At 31.6% G+C, this 20,316-nt stretch overlaps 1 protein-coding gene across 9 annotated transcripts in view; it reads right to left on the bottom strand.

Annotated features, from left to right (window-relative positions):
* Nucleotides 1-20,316, bottom strand: part of LOC113520821 (POU domain, class 6, transcription factor 2) — a 201,973-nt gene that overhangs the window by 22,375 nt on the left and 159,282 nt on the right. For all 9 annotated transcript variants that reach the window (XM_052901664.1, XM_052901668.1, XM_052901667.1 and 6 more), the window contains 2 exons: nucleotides 12,144-12,331; nucleotides 69-249 (listed from right to left, as the gene is read on the bottom strand). In XM_052901664.1, the coding sequence (XP_052757624.1) occupies nucleotides 69-249; nucleotides 12,144-12,331 (369 nt within the window). The remainder of the gene's footprint in view (nucleotides 1-68; nucleotides 250-12,143; nucleotides 12,332-20,316) is intronic.

Raw genomic sequence — 20,316 nt, 5'->3', positions numbered from 1 at the left:
ATAATACATGTTCCATTTAATGATTTCGCAGATTATAAGTCATAATCATGAAAAGTAAGAAAGTTTACCTGCATATCGCGCTTTGGCTGTACGCTGGTCCTTCTGTGACGGATAACGCTTGGCCGACTTGGGTTTGCGTAAGGCCCAGACCAAGACGTCTAAGCTTGAATGCCTTCGCGAATTCCTTGATGTCTTCTAGGTTGATGCCATCGACCACGTTGCTTGATGATTGACTAATAGTTGGTTGATCTGTTTGGAAAATAAGTCATTTAAACTCTATGTAATACTGCATAGGTTCCAATTTTTGTTGAGGAATCGTTTTAAAATATTCAACAGGATATAAAGTAGAATATAGCAGAATATAAGGTTTTCTGTTGTGCCAGTAGATGTTCCTTGCCTAATCCCTGATTATGTAGCATTTAATACTACTATTAATATTAAAAAGTATATAAAATTTCATTTCGCTCAACCATTTGTTTATTGTGTTTAACTAATTAAAAATATCTTCAAAATTAGATAAGACGATTACAAAAATTATTTTGATATATTTGGCATACTTTGAATAATCAGTGAGCCAGCTGAATTTATCGAATAATGTATTAATGATGGCAAGTTATTATCATAGTCTTAGGAAGTAAAATTTAACTCTGGAAAACTCTTTGGAATCAACTTCCAGCAGCAGTATTTCCGAACCGATACAACAACATAACCTTCAAGAAAAGAGTATATTCCCTTTTAAATGCACCTGAAATCCACATCCGAATCTACATCTGCAATGTCGTTGGTATTGTGAGTGATCATGGGCGATGGTAGTCACTTATCATCAGATGAGCCACATGCTCGTTTGCCCCCAGTGTTGTAAAAAAAAATATATAACGTCAAAACTTAGATGGTAAATAAAAAAAACTTCAGCTTTTAGTGTACTGAACGCTACTATGCTGGAGCTTTGAATTCAGTTTCAGATAAGTTGGACAGATGGTGATAAGACTTAAGTACTAAAATTTACCATAAACTATTCCTTTGATATACTTATTGGTACTCCTTACATTGGTAGATGGTCTACCAAAGTCGTTATTTTCATTTGGCTGTTATTCTGAAAACTATCAATTTGCTTATTGATGAGATAATAGGACCCATATCAGGTTTATTTTAAGCTTTTAGAAATGATAATTTTCCTTCAGATAAACTGTTAACTCTTTTATGATTTCCTGTAGACAAGTTCATACACAGTGGACAATTTTAGTTTTTCTTTTTTATTATTGATATGCATATCAATATATACTAAAGTCAAGGGTTTCATATTCTGCAATAAAACTAAAAATAGTTATTCGTAGAAATTATAATTGTCATTTAAATTTATTATAACTTAACCTATTGCAAACATAGAATGCCTCTCATCCCATTACAGCATTTAAGCTTACAGTAAAATTATAGTCAAGTTTAGTGGGCAATTTATGTAATTAGTAGATGGTGGCGGCTCCTAATTATGTGGGATGTCATTAGTGGAGCCGTCTTGCCTCCGCCAAGGTTGGGCCGCGACTGCGCTTCCCTCCCCGCTAACCGATGACAAATTACTTTCGCTACCTACCCGCGCTAGTTCAAGCGGTAGTCTGCATCAATTAAGACAGGGTAGGGTTGGTAAATTGGCAATCGTTCCTCCATTTACCGGTATTCGAAACGCAGACGACTTCTAATTTCGTTTGTTATCAACCAATAAGTTAGTGTTTGGGAAATTTTGTTCTTACCGTAATTAGTTTACGTATGTGGGGTGATTTGGAGATGGGGAGGTAATTGCATATCGTATTCTATTATTACAAATTGTTTTCTTTGATGTAGGTAGATTGTTTTGTTTAGTACATTAGTGTGTTTGTATGTACATATATTGAAAGTAATGTCATTGTATATATATAATACCAATTTCAAAATGAAGGAAGTTTTTTGTTTTTGTATATTTTATGCCATATCATCGAAACATCAGGATTCTTCGATTTAGAAAAGTAATAAAGCGGAAGTTTGTTTGAACGCGCTAATCTTCAAAAGTTCTAGTCGAATTTGAAAATTCTTTATGCATTTGATAGCTCGTATTTTGCGGAAGGTTATAGAGTATTTAACATCAAGGTACGACCACGAACGAAGGGTGAGTTGTTTATTTACATTTTAATACAAAGATGCAAATATAAATTCAATTTCTAACTACTATATTATACTACTAATATTATAAATGTGAAAGATTGTAAAGATATTTGGATGTTAGATACTAAATACCTAATGTTTAAAAAGATAAAAAGATTTAAATGAAATTTGCTGCACGGGTAGGTTAACCTAATTGAACATACAGGATATTTTGTATACATGCATGTATTTTGTATTTTGCACATGAATACAGCCACGGGAAACAGTAACTAATATTGTTGACTATTCAACAAAGTGTTAGCAAATTAAGAAACTCGTAAAACGCGATCAGAGGCACTTTAATTTTTTCAACAACAGTCTGCTTTCGACGTCCAATTAGAGAACATCGCGTGATGAGAACGCACCCATTAATTAGCTTTCAAAGATAAGTCAATTGGCTAAACATTCGTAACTATGGCGTCCAAATTCAATAACAATAATGCATCAAGATACCACACGGTTAATTGTTTAATACATGTAATAAATTAATTAGATACAATTAAAGTTCGCGTGTCGGTGTGTATGCACGTTTATTGACCTGCGTTACGTGTGAGCGGAGCATTTTAGATATAGTTCTCTAATTTGTGACGGTTATTAAGGATTTTCAACTGTTAGCCACTCGTACCGAATTTCTTACGACATAACAACATTTTTCTATAAGAATATTATTGTCTGGATGTTATATTTTATGAGTATACAAAATTTTTAATGTACGCGGTAATTATTTCTGTTTCCATGTTATAGAAGGAGTTCATTATCCCCATTTTAATGATACGTTCCTCCAAACGTTACTCTAAAGAATTGGGTATTATGATATTGAGATATTTTCTAATCGTTATTGGTAAAAGATACATTTGTTCGATTTATTTTCAAATGTTTTAACGTTATACGTATATGATCTGTTAGGGTTAAAACAGAACATACTTAATAGTACCACACTTGTGTCAGTTCGAACAAAAAAACGTTCGTAAGATATCTGTGCAACCATTTATTTACAGTGTAAAATTTTCAGTTCATTGAATTTAAGATTTTGTACTGTAAAGTAGCTAAGTCTTCTAAGATACACATCGACGTCATTATTTCGAACAGAGACATATCAAAATAGGTGTTCAATATTTATATCATCATCATCATCAGCAATATCAGCTTTTAACTGTCTATTGCTGAACATAGGCCTCTCCTATTGGGGGGTTTTATCAGTAGTTGCCACACTTGGCAGACGGATTGGCAACCACAGTCAGGCTTTGGTGATGTTTTAAGAGGGATGCTGCTGCCCATTCCACGAACATTAAATTCCCTTAGTCGCCTCTTACGACACCCATAGGAAAGGAAAGGGTGATCAATATGCCGCAAAGCAGTTGTGTTTACATGGCTGTGTTTCGGTTTGAAGGGAATAACACCTAAGTCCTCAGGAATGGCAATGCATGGGGAGTCTTATGGGCGAAACAGTATACTCTGTTATGCCCATGGTACTGCTCATGTCTATAGACGACGGTTACCATTTTCCATCAGATGGCCGACAGCTTGTTTGCCATTCAAGTTGCATAAAAAAATGCCAGCAGTACACAGCGATCAATATTCATATATTTTATTATATTTATAGTTAAAGATGATCACATATATACATTTTCCAGTTTTGTCATTACAAAAGGAATGTTGACTTTTAATAACGTAGTGATTATTTGATCTTAAGAAGAAAGATATCTAAAGAATCAGTATAGATAAATAGTTCGAGAGAAGTTTCACAGATCTACTAATCACAGAGATTAAATCATATTTTAGACAATAAGATGGTAATTTAAATATAGGAAGACATGGCACACCCACAGACAGACTGATTTCTTCATTTAAATACAACTCGACAAAAACAAATTGTAAACTTTGTAGCATGTTAAATAGAAACTTCATTTTCAAACTTATGTTGTGTAAACGGAATCAATAAATAATAAGTTATTACCATTATACCCATTTATTATATTATTAATATAGTTGTATATAAGTATATCACATCATATCAACTGTTAATTGTCCACTGCTGAATGTAGGCTTCCCTCTATTGGGGGGTTTTGCTAGTAATTGCCATGTTTGGCAACCGCAATTAGGCTTTGGTGATGTTTTAAGAAGGACGCTACTGTTTATTCTCGACTACTAAGTTCCCTTAGTCGCTTCTTACGACACTCACGGGAAAGAAAAGGATGGCCTAATATATGCCGGGACCACTCAAGTCAAGTTATAAGTATATAAATCCAAAATTATTATTGATGACTTTGATTATTTTACCAATATAAGCATAATATTTTTATATTTTTTCATTATATAAATTTCTCTTACTTAGTTATTTCAAATTGTTTCCTCTCGAGAATGATACCGCGCTAATATCAGTTTTGCGTTACCGAATGCCGACTAATGCCAAACTCACATGCCAACTCCATGAATATTTTAAAAGCGAAAAATTCGACAGAATAATCGTAGCGAGCCGTTATTTCGACATTTTACATTCAACGCTTCATTATTCTTAATTAAAGTTTTCGAGTGATTAGGTGAATCATATATACTTTGATGAAATTACATTCGTTCCCCACCTAAAAAGCTTTTATGTAAAACAATTCTTTTCACTGATGACGCAAGGAACAAAATTGAACGACTATTCAATTTTCAGAACGCAAATTTAAAATTTGTTAACAGATGTAATGGGTGAAATTACGCGCGCCGAATCAACTCGATTCATGTTACGATTACAATATAGATTCGAATACGTTATCGATTATAATTAACGTGTATTATTAACGTAACAGTTTTAAGTACTTTGTACAAGTTTCTTTAAGAATTTAAGCGGTGCTCGGTAAAAGTTTAGTCTTTTCCTTAGAATTATCGAGGGCTTTTGATTTGCTTGTCTGTAATTAAAAGCCCGTTATATTCAACTTAAGATTACTCGGTAATAAAAAAATGGATATCAATTGGTAATTGATATGTATATAACGGGTCACAAAGTTAAGCGATACTTATTTATTTAAAAGAGGAGCAAGTTGTTTAATAGGTAAGACTTCTTCGTTTAAGAAATGGAAAGGGGAGTATAGTCCAATTACCAATCACCATAATGGCTAAGCCGTATGCTATATATATATATATGTATATATATTACATAAGTTATTTATTCACCATTACAAGCACATAATTCATGAATTAATAAATGAAATACAACAAGTAACTGGAAGATACTATAAACCATGGAGTACTATAAACCACTAAAAATCTCTTTCTCCCTTGCATCTCACGATATATTTTGAACATTTACATAAATAAATATCAATAAGCCACTTCAGAACGGCTGCAACTATTTGAATAATTCTTTTTTGTTATATTTGTAATGGTCAAGATAAGATTTGTATGAAAGAAAATGTTTGAAAAATCGTACGGAAACAGTACACCCGTGCAAATTCGAGTCGAATTGCTACTCAATAGTAAAAAAACCTTACATCTACATTTTATAATTTACCGTCAATTTTTTAATTTGGCGCTCAGTGCGATAGTAATTACAATGCGTTATGCATACCGGCAAATCTCGTACTTCTTTAGCTTTCTTGAAATGAGAAAATGGCTTCGATCAAGGTTTTTTTCACAAAAATAGAGTTTTTTTTTGTACCACTAAGGTAGCAAACAAGTATACGGCCTACCTTATGGTAAGCGGTTACCGTAGCCTGTATACGTCTGCACTAGCAGGGGCACTATGTGCGCTTCGCCGACCCTGATGAAACCCTTCGTCCACATGAATTGAATAAAATTTAAATATAAATACTTCGTGTGTAATTATTAGAAATGTCAAATTTAAAGTGTTGAAAACTTCAAATTTTCTCCTTGCCTTTTCTATTAATTGAACGTATACCTAATAAAATTGTTTCCTTTCGACTAAAAGCCACAAAACAATCTAATTCAAGTCAGATCCATTAAAGACGTCGGCTTCTACGCTGTTATTTTTATCGATTGCGTTCAATTTTATCGGGCACTTTAATTATTTGTAATGGATTTTAATTAGTTAATTAATTAATTTAGTTGTTCGAAAATAGGGAGTAAAGGCCGGTGAGCCGGTATCTTTGATGCCGGCAGGCTTGTCTTTGTGAATTGTTTAAAGGATGTCATTAGATATTATTTGTATATTAATTGTTTAATTAAACAATTACTCATAATGACGGATATAAAGAATATTTTATTGTCGGAATAGCAAAAAGTTTACGATTTATAGATGTATTAGAACGTACAACACATGTATGATGTAATAAAAATAACGCAGTTATACTGCTTGTATGTATTAACTACATGTGCATGCGCGCACACACATACGCATTCACATGTACACGTACCCGCAGACTCACACACATACACATGCTGACCCGTATGCACATAAACCATGGGTTCCATTTTTTTCCAGAAGCTTCACAACATTTATGTTTTGTGAATATCTTATACGATATCAATATTAGCATCATCACTCAACTAACTACAATAGTTCTTAGTTATAAATATAACATATTTCTATAAAGGAAAATAATTTATTTTTATAAAAATACATTGAAAGATATTTTGCTATTCATGTATACAGAAACCACAATCACCAAATTTTAAAACGAAGATGTATATTGATAAAATAAGGAATCAAGAGTCAGCAAACAGGTATGAGAAAGTTTAAAAGTAGCACCAATGAGTTATGAGAAGTAAGAAACAATAACAAAAAGTGTGAAGTACAATGACAACATAATGCAAGTAACAATTTACCTTTAAACGTTTCGTGCCAAAATATATCTTATCGATTTATATAGGCAGTTTAATGTAGCAAGCAAACAGGAGAGGAACTGAGTAATTTAGTAATTGTATCCACTAACAACGAATTAAATAGTAATCAATAGAACTGGGGCCCTCGGGCACGAACCCGTTGTGTTGTTTACACCGTGCGATTCGACCACGATCCGAACAATTTTACGGACCGCTCGCACGCGAACTCGTCAAAATCCAATGTATAGAAGTCATTTATTCATAGAAAGTATAATGACAGAGGGAGACTTTGTACAAAAGTCGAATGCTTGGGTACTTCTGTTCCATTCGTGTTTCTACCGTGAAGCAGTTGTGTTTGCATGGTTGTGTTTCAATTTGAAAGGTGGGATATGGCGTGAATTTACAGGGTACAGAGAAATAACACTTGAGTCCTCAGGAATGGCAACGCATGGGGGGTATCATGGGTGAAACAGTATACTCTGTTATGTCCATGGTACTGCTCATGTCTATAGGCGACGGTTACCACTTTCCATCAGGTGGGCCGTCAGCTTGTTTGCCATTCTAAGTTGTATAAAAAAAATTAACATGATATATATAATTTTTTGCGACTTTCCAGTAGTCAAATTTATGGTTACATTAATCGAAATCAATAGTTACTCTTATTTTTGTTTTATTTTATTAAATCTAACAAAAAGCAGTTTTTAAAAACTCATCAAAAATACGTTGGCTTTTCTCTCTCTCTTTTTTTTTTTTAATTACGTTACCTATGTTTGTAACTTTGGATTTTGTGTTAATTGAAGCTTCCCAATAACGTTATATTTTAAGTTATAAATATAAAATTGCAGTTTACAAAATATTGCAATAACAGAAAATCCTACTTAATTGTAAACGTTTTAAGTTTCTCTTTATAAACAATCAAAACTTTATCTGTTTGTACATTCAAATATGTTTGCTATTCAGCCATGCGTAAACGGGTGAACGGGTTTCAATTCATTAAGATTTCTGAGAATATTTTTATTTAAAAATATATAATATATACAACGTTTTTCTACCATATTTTCAACATTTTTAATCGCAACATATCAAAATATTGGATGCAATTATCACCGTTGCCGGTTATGATGGATATTCGAGTTTTTGGTTCGCAGAAAATCGTATATTGTAAATGCTCCAGATGGATTTGTGGGGCTATTGTTTTAAATGGTACTTATGCTAAAGTTCGGGGCCTAATTTCGCGTGTTTAGGTTTATGTTTGTCTTTGTAGTATAAACTGCGCCAGTACTCGATTACGCAACGATGTGCTACCTCTGTGTGTTGCGTACTCTGTAATTTTGTAAGTAGACAGGTACTAAGTATGTGATGTTAATTACGTTCTTAGAAATAATTACTTATATGATTCTATATAAAGATTAATGTTGATAATGATGAAGGATTTTCCATAGACTCCATTACGAGTGAGTATTTAACCTTGACTTTGAATTTATTTAGAACGTTACTGGAATGCTCTTCCTGATGCTTCCAATTGAGAACAAATTTTTTAAAACTTGTACAATGACCTAACGACATAATATTTAAATTCATAATATAATCTACTTTTTACATTTTTTTTTAATTTTTATAACTATAATAACATTTATAAATTATTTTATTATATAATACGCATATAACTCTTCCCTGCGGCTTTGCCCGTGTTGTATTTATATAATTAGTAGGATTTTGTATTTTTTGATAAAAAAATGTATTATAATGAAATCATAATAATTGGTAACCATAAAATAAATTTATATATGAGTACAAGTATATGACCTAAATAGATTAAACTATATTAAAAATAATTTTCCGATATTTACGAGTATGTTTTTTTACTAGTTATATATCCTGTGGTTTCGCCTGCGTTACATTAATATATAAAGAACTATCCTGTTACGTTAGGTACGTACGAAAACGTTCAGTAGTTTTTGTGTATCAGAGTAACAACCATCTATCCATTTGTTTGTTCTTTTTAGATTCCACTGTAAGAGTTCTATTGATAGCAGCAACAATGATCTTACAAATTGATTTTTGTTTAAATTAGTCAAAATAAAGGCGATATTCCTGGAGATATATAAATTTCCTGAATATGGAGAATGTTGGTTACCTATTTATTAATTTGCGAGTATTAAAATCTATTTAAATAATTAAACTACAAATTTAAAACAACTTAAACGATTTCTGAACCAGGATGAAGAGTCTCAGTTGAATTGTAGGTAATTTTATTTTGTATTTATTATGAATTGTTTAAAGAATGTAAAAAGACAAAAAGTAGGTGGGACACTGTTATTTACCAGAGGGAGACTTTGTACAAAAGTCGTTTGCTTGGGTACCTCTGTCTTATTCGTGTTTCTACCGTGAAGCTAAGTGTCACTGTTATTCAAATACAACCGTATTTGAATGGCTGTGTTTCGATTCGAAGGGTGGGGTATAACAGTGAATTTACAGTATAGAGCCATAACACTAGTCCTCAGGAATAGCATCATGATAACTCATCGAAGGTATCATGGAAGAAACGGAATTTTAATACGGGAAGCTCCAAATTTTTGTTGGTTTTCGGACCATGGTTTAGAAATTCAGGTAAAAATTTAAAGTTTGATTCATCAAACACTCTCTTAAATGTAAACTAATAACTTTTGTTTCATCGTATGGACCATAATTTGTATGTATTTACAATATATATATATATATATATATATATATATATATATATATATATATATATATATATATATATTGTATAACGCTGTTTGAACTTAGATGGCGCTGTGTATTATGTGTGGTGGTATTTATTTATGACGTATTTTCGTGGCGTAACATAATGCAATTTATAAGGAAAACTAATAAGGCAGAGACTTAATAAGGCTAATTAATATAACTATATCTGTTTCTGGGTAATTCCTATTAAGATTACGTGACGTGTAATTTTACCCGACTACTTTGCACGTGTTGATCTCGTTTCACTCATTGCTATATTATAAGTATCGTCACAAAAGGAGGCGTTTCTCGATTCGGTTGTATTTTTTTTTAAGTGTATGCGATTAAATTATGCCGCCTATTCTAAACGATGTTTAATAATTCTTTAAACAATCGATTGGATTTACTTCCGTGTTAGTTTTATATTAATTTTGTGATTCAATCGTCAGCTCTTTTTCTCTGCAGAGCAAAAATTATTGCGAGGCAAAATCTATTTACAGTTAAACATAATTCTCTATTCATATCAATAAATCGATTCGTATTTTTAATCTATTACGTTTACAAAACGTCTATGTGGTTTATTTGTATCTTTTATTCGTTTCAAAATAAGAGTATTAATATTATTTGTCACTATTGAAATCTCTATTTTTTCTTCAGTGACATATATTCGTCTTTTTATAAAATACAATGGTTTTTTTTATGGAAATTTCATAAAAATTATGACATAATTTGAAAATCATTACAAATATTAAATATGTAAAAGTAAGATGGTATTTCTGTTATCTTTTGGCACATTAACAGTTCAACCAATATTCACGACATCTAATCGATATTTGGCATAGGTTAGAGTAACATTAATTTTATTATCAATATTATATTTTATATTAAATAGGGTATTTTTGAAATATTATTTCTAAGTTTAAATATATATTGATAAAAATTATAACGTTTCTTTTTGCTTCGCGGTAGTCGGGTAAAAATGGAGCGACACCGAATCTGATAATATAGGCCAATAAAAATAGGTTTCTTAAATAAGAAGCTTAGTCTGGCCTTTATGTCAGCTAGTAAGTTGAAGTTTGTTCTAGATATATCAGAAAATTTCCGATTAGATACATTGTTTGCTTCTGTGATAATTTGCTAATGAGAATCAAGATAAGAGTATAGAGACATAGACAGTGATACCAGAATTATTTTTACCCAGTTACAATGAAGCAAAAGGAAGATTAAGATTTTGACCGACATATACGCTCATTTTTTTTATACAACTTAGAATGGCAAACAAGCTGACGGCCCACCTGATGGAAAGTGGTAACTGTCGTCTATAGACATGAGCAACATATAATCATCATCTTCATATCAGCCGTTAACTGCCCACTGCTGAACATATACCTCCCCGTATTAGGACGTTTTGCCAATAGTTGCCATGCTTAGCAGGCGAATCTGCAATCGCAGTTTATTCTACTTTCTTACTTGTATAAAAAAATATTTGATACATCACATCGTAAAGTGAAAAATCGTTGATGGTCGTTGATTTCTGATATAAAATATATCGGAGTTAATATTCAAATGAATTCGTATACAGTTGAGTATTTATGAAAAGTCATAATTTCATATTTGTTTATTTAATTTGTTGTTCATTTTAAATATTAAATGCAGCCTTTTAATATGTTAAGTTTTTTTTATGTATATATTACGAATTAAGTATGATTAGGTCACTGTGAGTGAAAACCGCTATGCGTGAAATTTCATAAGTGAAACCAATGTTTTGTAACATTGAAGAGATAATTTCACAAAATGATAATGTATCAGTATTAAAAGTAATAATAATTTTCATGCTTAGTACCTAGTGGTCGCTTACCTATGTCGAATGCAAGCTTACTTTATATTATTCAACTTCACTGAGTTCATTACCGAACCTACTCAACTTCCAAACACTGCATCCTACTGTCTCTCCAACAACTCTTTATAGCATTAGGTGGAATAACTCTAGGACACTATTAGACTTCGCTGCAACTAATGGATCGCCTCTATGCTTAGAACGGGCAACTTTTATAGATAAGTAAAATCGAGTTAGTGCTGACTCCAAAATAGCGCTTAAGTTAATTGTTAGTGCTGTTTTTGTTGCATTACAACAGGGAACGAAGTTAATTTGTTGTTGTTAAATATACTTTATTAAATTTTAAGTATACTTCTTATATCCCAAATGTTTTGTAATATATTTATATTTTTTCTGCATTTTTGTATTTAACCTCATATTTATTGTGATAAAAATCCAAGGATCCTTTAGATTTACTATATTTAAATAGGTTTTTATAAATATTTTACAATTAATTTTAAGATTAAATTTTTTATGCCTAACAACATTCTCAGACTTTATATTTACATACATTTTCACTAAAGAATGTTACAAAAATAATAATTCATATTCGTAAATACTTGTAATATCGTAGAGGGGAAAAATATAAATAAGTACTTACTAGGCGAATCTGCGAGTAAATCTCCGTCTTCTTGCGCCGGCGACTTCACCGAACTCGGTGACATTTTGATGGGAGCGTGCGGTGACGCCATTGGTCCCGAGCTCGCGCTGCCTGCACTGCTCGCAGGACCCGCGTTCGAACTGCCGTGCGACGTTGTGATAGTAATTTCTCCATTCGACGCAGCAAGCCTGCACCATAAATATTGATTTTGAATTTAATTAATCTATAAAAAATATTTGTTTTGGAAAATATTTTAAAATACTAATAGAGTTAATTATTCTTATATAACATTTTTTACTCGAAAATGTTTTCGAAATGTTTTGTAATGGTAAATATCAATCAATCAAAACAAAATTAAAATATTTACGTATCATTTATAAACTTGAAAAATCGAATACAATAAATTAAGAAGTGTACTTAGAGGCATATTTAAATTCTGAATATTTTTAGCTAGTATTAAAATTAATTTATATTTAATAAAATAATATTCTTTAATGCACAAATTTTCGAGTAGTTACTCTACCTAGTTTGATTTGTTTTTTAAGGGATGAAATAAGTGTTTATTTAGATAGGTATTTTATAATATCACTGTTTCCGGCATAGAATGAGGCTTTTTTTTCTTTTCTGTGGGTGTCGTAAGAGGCGACTAAGGAAACTTAATGATTGAGGGACGGGGAGCAGCGTTTTTTTTTAAATATTACTAAGACCTAAACAACGGTTGTTAACTTGCCTGTTAAGCGTGGTAACTATTGGTAAACACGTTGGTCAGTTAATAGCTGGTAAAATAATAATCATAAAATTTTATAATATATTATGCAGTTGTATGCAAATACCTTAATTTATTTTTACAATCGATAGAGTTTATTCCCATGTTAGTCTCATGTTAATTTTGTGAATGTGATCAAAGTTGTGTATGATTTTTTACATGATTCCACATTCTAAATTCAAATATTTCCAGTCCAATGAGATTGTAAATTTTTAATTTAGAATGCGGAATGCTGTAAAGAAACATGGCAACTTTAATCTACGAAACATGTCGTTCATCAGTGTGTTTTGTCACGATTGAAGCTGCTATTTTTTGCGGAGCAAAATATACTTGTTCCCGTTTAGAAACAATAGTGTTGCACTTAAAGCGACTGCAGCGCTGTACAAATGAGGTGCGCGGTTCATTAAGCGCACCGCTGCATTAGCGGTAATTGCCAGCTAATTAGGGTCTCATCCGTTGCAACAGCTCATACATACGCAATTTCATTATACATCATACGCTGACACCTGATGCAATAACTATGATGTTATTTTAGCATTCTCTAATTGTTACTAAAAAGATAAAAATATGTACTAAATAGTACCTTTTAACTTAATATAACTACTTTGTCATTCACTACAGTGTGATTCCAGTATAGAATAGGCCACCCCTTCCTTTCCCGTGGGTGTCGTAAGGGGTGAATAAGGGAGGGCGAAAATAAAGTCACTTGTCCACATTCGTTTATTTGCTAGAAATCGTGAAACTACTTGTTTAATTCGATTGTAGTTTTCTCCATCCTTCAGATAATTTCTCGAAGAAGAAGGTTTAAGTTTATGTTTATAAATAGCCAAGTTCTCCAATCAACTTTAAGAAACACAAACATTTACAGTTATTTCTTGGCAAGTGGGACTTAGATATAACTTTATTTTTCCGTTGACGCTCGAGATTGTTGGCACTTGGTACTTCTTTTTTTTTTTTTTTAATAATATTTATTCATAACGAACTAAGTTGTAGAGCGAAGATAGTTAGAACACAACCTCCGATATAATTAACTATTGGTATTACCTCGAGAATAATAGCACAATGTCACATATATTAATAAAAAAACCGGTCAAGTGTGAGTTGGACTCGCGTAACGAGGGTTCCGTACAAAATCATCAAGTTAATTTCTTTTTTGTGAAATAACTACAAATTTACAGTTTCCGGATTTTTTCTTTTACTTTTTGTCTACATTGCTTCTTGCTAAATTTCATGATTGACCTAAAACGGGTAGTACCCTATAGGGTTTGATTCCCTTTGCATATGTCAAAATATGCGATATAAATGAAACATAAACGGCCGTATCTTTTGATTGCGTCGATTTATAAGTTTGATTTTTTCACTGGTTTAAGAGATTGTTGATACTCAGGGTATATGATATTAATTTCAATTTGATACCTTCACGCGTTCTTTAAAAAAAAAGGCCTTGACAGACGGACGGAAAACAAAGTGATCCTATAAGGGTTCCGTTTTTCCTTTAGAGGTACGGAACCTTAAAAACACAATAAAAATGGCCGAGTTAATAAATATCTAGCTACGTGTTATTAATTTATATGTAAATTCAATATAATAAGAACTGTGCATGGTTTACGAGTGCATGTGCTATTATTTAGCGTTCGTATAATGACAAGAAAAACAAGGGTGCACACATACGCAACGGTGTACTTGTGTGCACTTACACACACCAAGACGTAAAACATTAATTGTTCCTTTAATTTATTAACATGTACAGTACAGGCGACGACATAAGTGTGTCGCAAATTATTTATTTAGTTACAATTATTTTACGTTGAATTACACACACAAATTTAATTTAGTTGCGTAACGTTGTGGTTACCTGTACATCGAGAATGGGCCTTCGGATAATTATTTTGAATATTATAAAGGTACGGGGCTTTAATTACTACCTTATTTTCTTGTCATTCAAGTTGCCTTCAGTTAAGGCGACGAGCGAATACGACTTTTTTATTTTATATATATATTATACAACTTAGAATGGCAAACAAGCTGACGGCCCACCAGATGGAATGTGGTGACCGTCGCCTATAGACATGAGCAGTACCATGGACATAACAGAGTATACTGTTTCGCCCATGATATCCCCCATGCGTTGCCATTCCTGAGGACTCAGGTGTTATTCTTCTATGTGTGTACTGAATTTACAGGGGTAAATTCACGCCATATCCCACCCTTCAAACCGAAACATAGGCATGCAAACACAACTGCTTCAACGGTTGAAACACGAATGAGACAGAGGTACCCAAGGATTCTAAGGATAGTATTAAATAAAAAAAAGACTCTAACTCAATACTCTGTTTATGTTCAGTGTAATGATGTAGATTGAAACTTCTAATAATATGATCTTAGTAAATATTTATTTGGTAGATATGATGTGAACACTTCTAACTAAGGAAGATGTACAAAATTGAGCAAAATGAAGCAGCAGGAGAACTGGCCTTGATTATAGCTAGGATTAAAACTAGAAAGAAAAAAACATATTATTAAAACTGTTAACAAGTTCATGTCTACACTTCTGCTCGTCATGCTATTTGTATTAAATAAAAATAAAAAAATCTCACACTACTGAATGACTTACTAAAAACGTCTGAGGTAATATTTAAAGAGTTTTATAATCTTCATACTTAAATATAACTATTTAATAAAAAATTAATTGCTCTAAGACATAATTTTTTATAATTTAATAACCAAGAATTAATACACAACACAGGCATACATATAACTGTTGTTCTAAAATTCTATCATCAAATATCAATAAATGTAATCACATTTTGATTGATCATAATAACTGATAAATGTTGAATAGAGACGCCAAAACTACTTTTAGGCTATCCTGACTCTTAAATCATAATTATATGAACATAAAATGCAACGGGTTTACATTGGAATGAAAGAATAATGTCCGCCCAAAGGTACGATTAATAAAAGAAGGGTCGCTTTTTATCGGAGCCAATAATTGGTTTGTAAATGTATATATAGGAGATTTATAATAAATATAAGCAGATTTTGCTCAGTCGCAAAAACAGAGACTCAATCATAACCATATTAATATTAACTATTAACCTCATTGATTTCTTTTAATGAATAGAGTGAATGAACGACGCGGTGTTTCATGGTTAGTGAGAATATTTGAATTCAAAGGGCAAAATTGTTTGTTTACAACACCAGTACAATAAGTAGATTTTACTCAGCAATAAAAATATTTTACTCATCAAATATAATGCCTTATATTGTGATAAAATTGATATAGACAGTAAGGCTGAATCCACACTGCAGTGTCGTTCTCAGTACGCTCTCGGTATGGTCAGTACAAACAGTTCGAGATTGATCGGAACGAGACTGGATTATAGTATTAGTATACACATTGTTTCTTATGTAATAATATTTCACGAGACTGAGAGCGCAGCGACAACGAACCGAGAATGGCACTATAGTGTGGATTCAGTTTTAATTTCACTGTTCTTATTTTAATTTGAATAAAAAAAGAATTGAATAGAATGCATTGATGAATGACGAGATGTTTCATGGCTAGTGAGAATATTTGATTTCAGAAGGTGGAATTGTTTGTCTACGAATAGATTTTACTCGGCAATATAAAATGTATTTTGCTCAGCAAAGAAAAACAATGGAAACAAATATGGATGGAAAATAGTCGATGTCAAAAAAGAAATAATATCTGTTCAACATTTATGATGATATTGCTTAAATAAATATAACAAGACGAATATAGAAACATATCTTTATTTAATATTGGTATAAGTTTTTTGATTAAGAATTAAGTAGTAATTTTTTATCCATTTTAAATAAATTTATACTATATTCTATAGTACAGGAATTATTCCTAGAGATAGGCCGCACAGGCATACTTTGTACTTAAGTCGTTTGTTTGGGTAGCTCTGTCCCATTCGTATTTCTACCGTGATGCAGTTATTTGCATGACTATGTTTCGGTTTGTGGGATATGACAATGAAATTACAGTACATTAGTGTACAGAGACATAACACCTTAGTTTTTAGAGATGGCAACGTATGAGGGGTATCATGAGCGACACAACTTTTTGTTATGTACATGGTACTGTTTATATTTATATGCGACGGTTATGACTTACCATCAGGTGCGCCTTCGGCTTGATTGCCATTCTAAAAAAAATGTTTAAGTTGTGTAAAATGACTACTATATCTACTTATATCGTTTAAATTTTTTAGCTTTTTTTGCAATTTAAATGACTAAAAGAAGCTCAAGTATATTTTAGTTTAATACTATTAGTTTTAAAATAATAATATATAAAATTAGACTATTTGTTTTGTTGAATAACAGGAATTAGGAATAACGTTCATATTATTAATGAAGTCATTACATATAGCAATATATGTATAATGAGCTCATTTGAGTACTGGCTAGCGATACTCTACGATATAGTTTTAAATTCCACGTGGGCGAACCCGAACAGAAGTCGGTACACTAATAAATTGTGGTAAACTCGTGTATTAGCATAAATGTGTGTGTTTTGTTAAGTGCGATTTTGTCGAGATAAGCTCGCACTCCGGTTGGAACGTCGAAGATGTTAGCACGGTTCGAAGAAGTCGGTGAAAAAATGGACAGCGTCATATATAGAAACAACTTTTATTTAACGACAGACAAAAGGAGGTTCTTAATTCGCCTGTATTTTATAAATCAGTCATCCGATATCTTTACAAATTCTGAATTGATTTCTGTGATTTTAATATCAATTGATAGAGTTTGTTCCTGTGTTGATCCTATTTTAAATTTGCCACTATATTTGTAGCAGTAAGATTTATTTTTGAAGAAAAAAAAAACACGTCTAATACAGCATACTTGAAATATAAGTGGAAAAAATTGTAAAAAGCAGTGATTAATTAATTTCATTCATTACATATACTGCTATTGAAATATTATGATAAATAATATGGGGGAAAAAAATTATTACGTGATTAACCCTGGAAACCATAGTGGTTAATTCTTATTGAATTCGTTATGATTGGTCAACTGGTCTGCTTTCATCCTCACTTATTATTCCGATAACGTAGGCGGGGTTACGATTCCATTATTATCCATTAAAAAAATGTATGATATAGCAACATTCATACAATATAGCTATTCTCTATCCACTTTCCACCTAACTTCTCTCTATGACTCGATATTGTTAAAAGAATTTTTTTATTTAATATCTATCAAAAGGGCCTCCACGGCATTTCTGTTCCATAATTATGTTGCCTCAAAGGCATCACATAAATAAACGCGCGTACAATTTGTTATTTCCTTGTTGCTCGAAAACATAATATTACGTTGTATTATTAAAATATTGTAGGAACTAAGACTTAATTATTACATTGATATGATTTATATTAAAAGTCTTGAATTTAAATTCTTGAGTTTAAAGTCAAAGTCCATAAAACCAGCATGCTATAGTGAGATGGGTTGTAAAAGTGTATGAAGACAGAGATGCTTTTCGTATATAGTTCTGTTCTATCCCACAACCTACTCCACAAGGGACTTAGCATTAATATTTATATACAGTCTATATCCCTTTTGCTATTATAAACATGAAAACGAAGTTATATGACGATTGGTTGAGTCGTTAAGGCATTAAGAAGTAACAAACAAACAAACATTCACACCTATATGAATAATAATTAATTCCGATACAAAAAGTATGTGAGCGTATCACTTTAAAACAGCTGCTGCCATTTATTTGTTTTGTTGTGTTTTCACTTACTATGACAAGGAATGTATAAAAAAAAATTGAGTTAAAAATCACATAAAAAAATGAGAGAGTAAGGAAACAGTAGGGAGATCATCAAAAATATTGAAAAAAAAATCGATAATTCGACAAACATTATAAAGCATTGCAATAAATGATAATCAAAATTACGAGTAGTTGTCCTTTTATTTTATTGCAAAGGCGTACTGTATTAGAAAGATTTAGTCTCATTTTCTTCATTAGTACCTACATCCGTGCAAAGTCAGGGCGGGCAGCTAGTTTATAATATCAGTAAGGATAATAACCCGTAAATATCACGTTGTACATTATAATACAATGAGAACTAACAATTTTTCGTTGGCAACTCGATCGCTATCTGGCTCGCTCGCTACATATTAAACGTTACAATTTTAATGTAACTATAATAGACACCAAATGATATACAATATTTATCTAGATTGTAGGCCAACATAAATGAGGTATTAAACTAAATTATGGATGCGTGAATTAATGCTCCCAGCCAGTAATTATGAGGTCGCATTAACTTAATGTCTTTGAAGTACGCACACAAACGAATAGTAACTACTAAGCTCCTTCTTACACTGTGAGACTCGTAAACGATTTTCAGTTCAATACCTATAGAGTATTAGTTTGTAATTCGTAGTTCGCGTATTAAAAAATAACGTAAGTGTACGGTAGAAAGTGACAAAGAACCTGATTGTTAAATTTCTAAATAAAATTTTACACAAGTTTCTTTGCAATTTATTACGACATTTTATACGTCTAAATTGAAAATACTGCCTTATTATATGGCATTTTTTTTTATTAAGGAGACGTAATAGATTACATACAGTAATATTTAACATACTCTGTGATTTCGTATTTTCCCTAGGTTTTCAAGAAATCTTAACTTTTTCCGATGCATAGATAAAAATAGAAGAGATTTCCGAAAAAAAAATATTAGACATAGATACATAGAATAGCATCTAAATACACTTCTATTCTATTAATACTATAGGTACTCATCGTTAAAATCATAGTAGTTTTATATGATACTTTCAGTATAGTTTTAGTACTGTGTACTAAAATACTGGACAGTATAATATTGAGAAATAATAAAATTTCATATATGAAAACACAGTTACTGTGAAAAATGAAAATTATTTTGAAGTAATAATCATTACCAACGATTCGCGGCAATTTATCCTCAGCACTTGTATTAGACATTAGTCGTTTGCTAGTAGCGTAATGTGAGAAGGGGCTAACTATAATAGGAGTTCACGCACACGTGCATACAAAGTATAATAGTTACCTACACATTTATGTACGGGTACGCTTGCCATCATAAGTTTGTAATCTCGAATTATAAGATTTATGAGATATCATTTGTATTTTTAGATTTAATGACTTAAAATGACATTTCGGTTATTACTACTGTGTAATAGATTTTCGTGTTATTAGTTTGTATGTAAAATAATTACGAGCAATTTAAACGAGTCCGTGTTACGGTTTTTTGTTCTAATTAAACAAATCTGATAAAGTGATATACTTTCATTCGTACAAGTTAAATTTGTAAGTAATGTACTATGGGAATAAAATTTTATTACAGAATTTCCATACTATGCTCGCAATATGATTGAAGAAGCATG

Source organism: Galleria mellonella, unplaced genomic scaffold, assembly GCF_026898425.1.
Source record: "Galleria mellonella isolate WM207_F2 unplaced genomic scaffold, CSIRO_AGI_GalMel_v1 utg788, whole genome shotgun sequence".
Lineage (NCBI taxonomy): Eukaryota > Metazoa > Arthropoda > Insecta > Lepidoptera > Pyralidae > Galleria > Galleria mellonella.
This window is presented reverse-complemented; position numbering and strand designations above follow the sequence as displayed.